Source organism: Drosophila obscura, unplaced genomic scaffold, assembly GCF_018151105.1.
Source record: "Drosophila obscura isolate BZ-5 IFL unplaced genomic scaffold, ASM1815110v1 contig_73, whole genome shotgun sequence".
Taxonomy (NCBI): domain Eukaryota; kingdom Metazoa; phylum Arthropoda; class Insecta; order Diptera; family Drosophilidae; genus Drosophila; species Drosophila obscura.
In genome coordinates this window covers 7,272,850-7,275,919 of record NW_024542865.1, presented here as the reverse complement: position 1 = coordinate 7,275,919, position 3,070 = coordinate 7,272,850, and the positions used below count along the sequence as shown (strand labels likewise).

The window sequence follows — 3,070 nt, the reverse complement described above, 5'->3', positions numbered from 1 at the left end:
GGGCGGGCTGTTGTTGATGCTAATGTTTGTGCCGCTTCATGGACACGCTTTGCCATATTACCACGCCTCCTTGTCTCTCTCTCTCTATCTCTCTCTCTTTGTCACTCCTGCTTTCGCTGGATCATTCGCTCATGGCGTTTGACATAAAAAGCATAATTGATTACATACACACACACACACATTATAGGACATACTCAGACAGGATACGATACGACAACCGCAGGACGCGCCCCACCGCATCTAACCACAAACCAAACGCCGCCTCCCCACCCCTCCTTGCAACCGACTGTTGGGCCATGCACAGGCCCCACCACGCACCGATCGGCTCGCTCTTCACTTTGCCTGTATTAGAGGCAGCTTATGACTTTATTCAATTAAGGCGTACTTAATGCGGAAAATTTGCTTTCATTTTGAACCGAAAACAATTGCATTTTCCTTTGGGGTTCCATTTTTTACATTTTCAGAATCCCTGGCGAGGGTCCATTTCTTTCCTTTAATTAAATTTAGATTTAAATAAAATTTAATTCAGGATTCGTTGTGAGAATACATTTTCTTACTATGGGCTTCGATTTATACATTTTCGGAATTCTTGCAGACAAAATTAACTTCTTAACTTCTTCTTTCTTTGCATTTAATTTATATTTAAATTAAATTTTCTTCACGATTCGTGGCATACATATTCAGAATTCCTCTAGAGGGAAATATCTAATATCCTTTTCCAGCATTTAAATTTAGTTTAAGTGTAGTTTTATACATTTTCAGAAATCCTGGAGAGGCGGCTACGATAAATGTACATTTAAATTATATTTCCTTCAGGGAATATTCCAGAAACAATGTAGGAAATTTGTCTACTTCTGACTAGAGAAAGACAGTATCGTCATTTCTGTATCGAAAACATTTTCGTACACAAAAATTAATGTCTTTTAGTTGAGAAAAAAAACTTAATATAAGCGAAAATTTATGTAACTAAAAATTTGGATATTTTGCGTGTTCATCCGAAAAAAAATTATAAAAAAAAAAACCTTTCTACGTGGACGACCAGCCCAGATCTACACTATTAGTACGTGACTGGAGGCTTCGGATCACTTGAAAGACGCGCAATGCCGGTCCCAGCTTAAAGCCGAATTTATTTATCACATCCTCGCGCGTGATCTGCATCAGCGAGGTGCCATCCACGTCCTGTGTGTTAAATGCCTGAGCTTCGTTCGGATAGAAACGGGCAAGATATGTTGTCACCTGCTCAACAGTCCAGGTGCACACCGGACTCATGGGCTCTGCATCCGTTGGTGGTTCTGGTGGCAGCTGAACACTGACAATAATGATTTCATCATCATCGCTGGCAGTGGGCACCGCCGCTTCCAATGGCTGCTGGTCCATGTTCTCCAGCGGCATTTCCGACTCGTCATTTGGTTCTCCCTCGGGGAGAGCTCCTTCGGCCTGATTTTCTGGCCCATTTTCATCCAATTGTTCTTGTACAGGTTCATCCAGATTTAATTCTGGCTCTTCGTTGGTCTCCTCGTTGATCTCCTCTCCTACAAACGGCTCCATTGACGCATTAAGTTCATCCGTAGACAAACGATTTTTCTCGCCCTCACTCTCACTGTCGCCCTTGCCCACGACTTTCTCTTTTTTGAGTTTTTCCTCTTGCTTTGGTTCACCATTCTTGGCGGCTGGTTCTAGGGCTGTGGCGGCGACTGAGACTGAGTCTGCGTCTGCTTTTGTCGACTGCTGCTTCGATTCTTGCTGAAGTTTCGCCTGCTTGGTTGGTGGCGACTGCTCCTGACCAGCGGGATCCGACTGGGCGCGCCTCTTGCGGCCCGTGTGTGATTTGCGTCCAGAAACTTCACTGGCCGAATAGTTGTTATGGTTGTTAGTGCCGAACTCGCAGCCGTGGCATTTCCACTGGCTCTCGCCAAGACTAGAGGCGGCCAATGGCGGATCATGGCAATCGCGGTGGTACGAATATACGCACTCAGAGCAGATGGCCAGATCTTTGCCCTTAGTACCGCAAACGCGGCAGTAGCGGCAAGCCGGGCACTTGTACTTCTTGCGTGCAACGGCCAGGACATCGAACTTGAGCGGAAGGCAGTTAAAATGCCCTGGAAATGCATAAAAAAATACACAGATGTAGGAAAGTGTGCAGGCGAGCATTGAGTTGGATGGCGGGGGCACTTACACTTTTGCTGGCAGCTCTTGCATGCGAGAAAATTACTCTTGTGGCCAGAGCCACGCTTCACTTCCATTTTGCTGCACTTTTGGCACACATCGAACTGACGAAGCGGCTGGCCTGGCTGACCGAATTCCACATCTTGGGCATCACTAGTGGCGACTACTTCTGGCTTGGGCAGAGTCACCGCCACAGGCGGTGTAACTGGCACTGGCACTGGCACTGCGGCTGTGGCCGGAGCCGGCAAGTGCGACGCTTGCACAGTGGCATTCGCTGGCGTGGAGTTGCGGGCCCCACGTGAGGCATAATTGTCGGATGGATCGTAAACTTGCTTGGGCTTCTATTAGATGCGAAATGCAAATAAAATGCAAAACTTGTCAGCACGAGGGGTTTCTGGCAAATCGGCGGGAAATGTAACCTACCTTGACGCGTCCTGTGGTGCGAACGGCAGCAGCCGCTGAGGCGGTACCTACAGTTGCAGCAGCATCGTTGCTGTTGCTGCCAGTGCTTGAATTCAAGTTGCTAGTGGCACTGGCACTGTTCTCTTTGTCCTCATCCTTGGAACGCTTCATCTTCTCCGGCAAATTGCTTTAAAAGTCTGCAGAACTATACGAAAATGTTGTTACTTGCGCGCTCGGTTGCTCAGTGTTACCGTTTGTGATTAAGGAAAATACCAGCTTAGGATTTGATCCACTAGCCTGACGTAGTTATCCCCGAAATATTTAAATTGCACCATTCACTTTAATCTGGGAGTTGGAGTTGGAGAAAAGCCTATTGCGGGTTAATATCTAATGTAGAATGTTCATTTGACACATGCTGTTGAATCATTTACTTGAATGCGTTAGGGTATTTTTTGCCACGCGTTAGTGCATTTGGGGTGTTCGTACGTATGCGCTCAAAATG

At 46.5% G+C, this 3,070-nt stretch overlaps 1 protein-coding gene across 1 annotated transcript; it reads right to left on the bottom strand.

The window, feature by feature from the left end:
- Window positions 1-1,026: 1,026 nt before the first annotated feature.
- Window positions 1,027-2,834, bottom strand: LOC111082188 (histone-lysine N-methyltransferase 2D-like). The gene is made up of 3 exons (XM_022378372.2): window positions 2,590-2,834; window positions 2,177-2,507; window positions 1,027-2,099 (listed from the first exon to the last, which is right to left on the bottom strand). The coding sequence occupies exons 1-3, from the start codon at window positions 2,737-2,739 to the stop codon at window positions 1,027-1,029; spliced, it is 1,554 nt and encodes a 517-aa protein (XP_022234064.2). The 5' UTR covers window positions 2,740-2,834.
- Window positions 2,835-3,070: the final 236 nt, after the last annotated feature.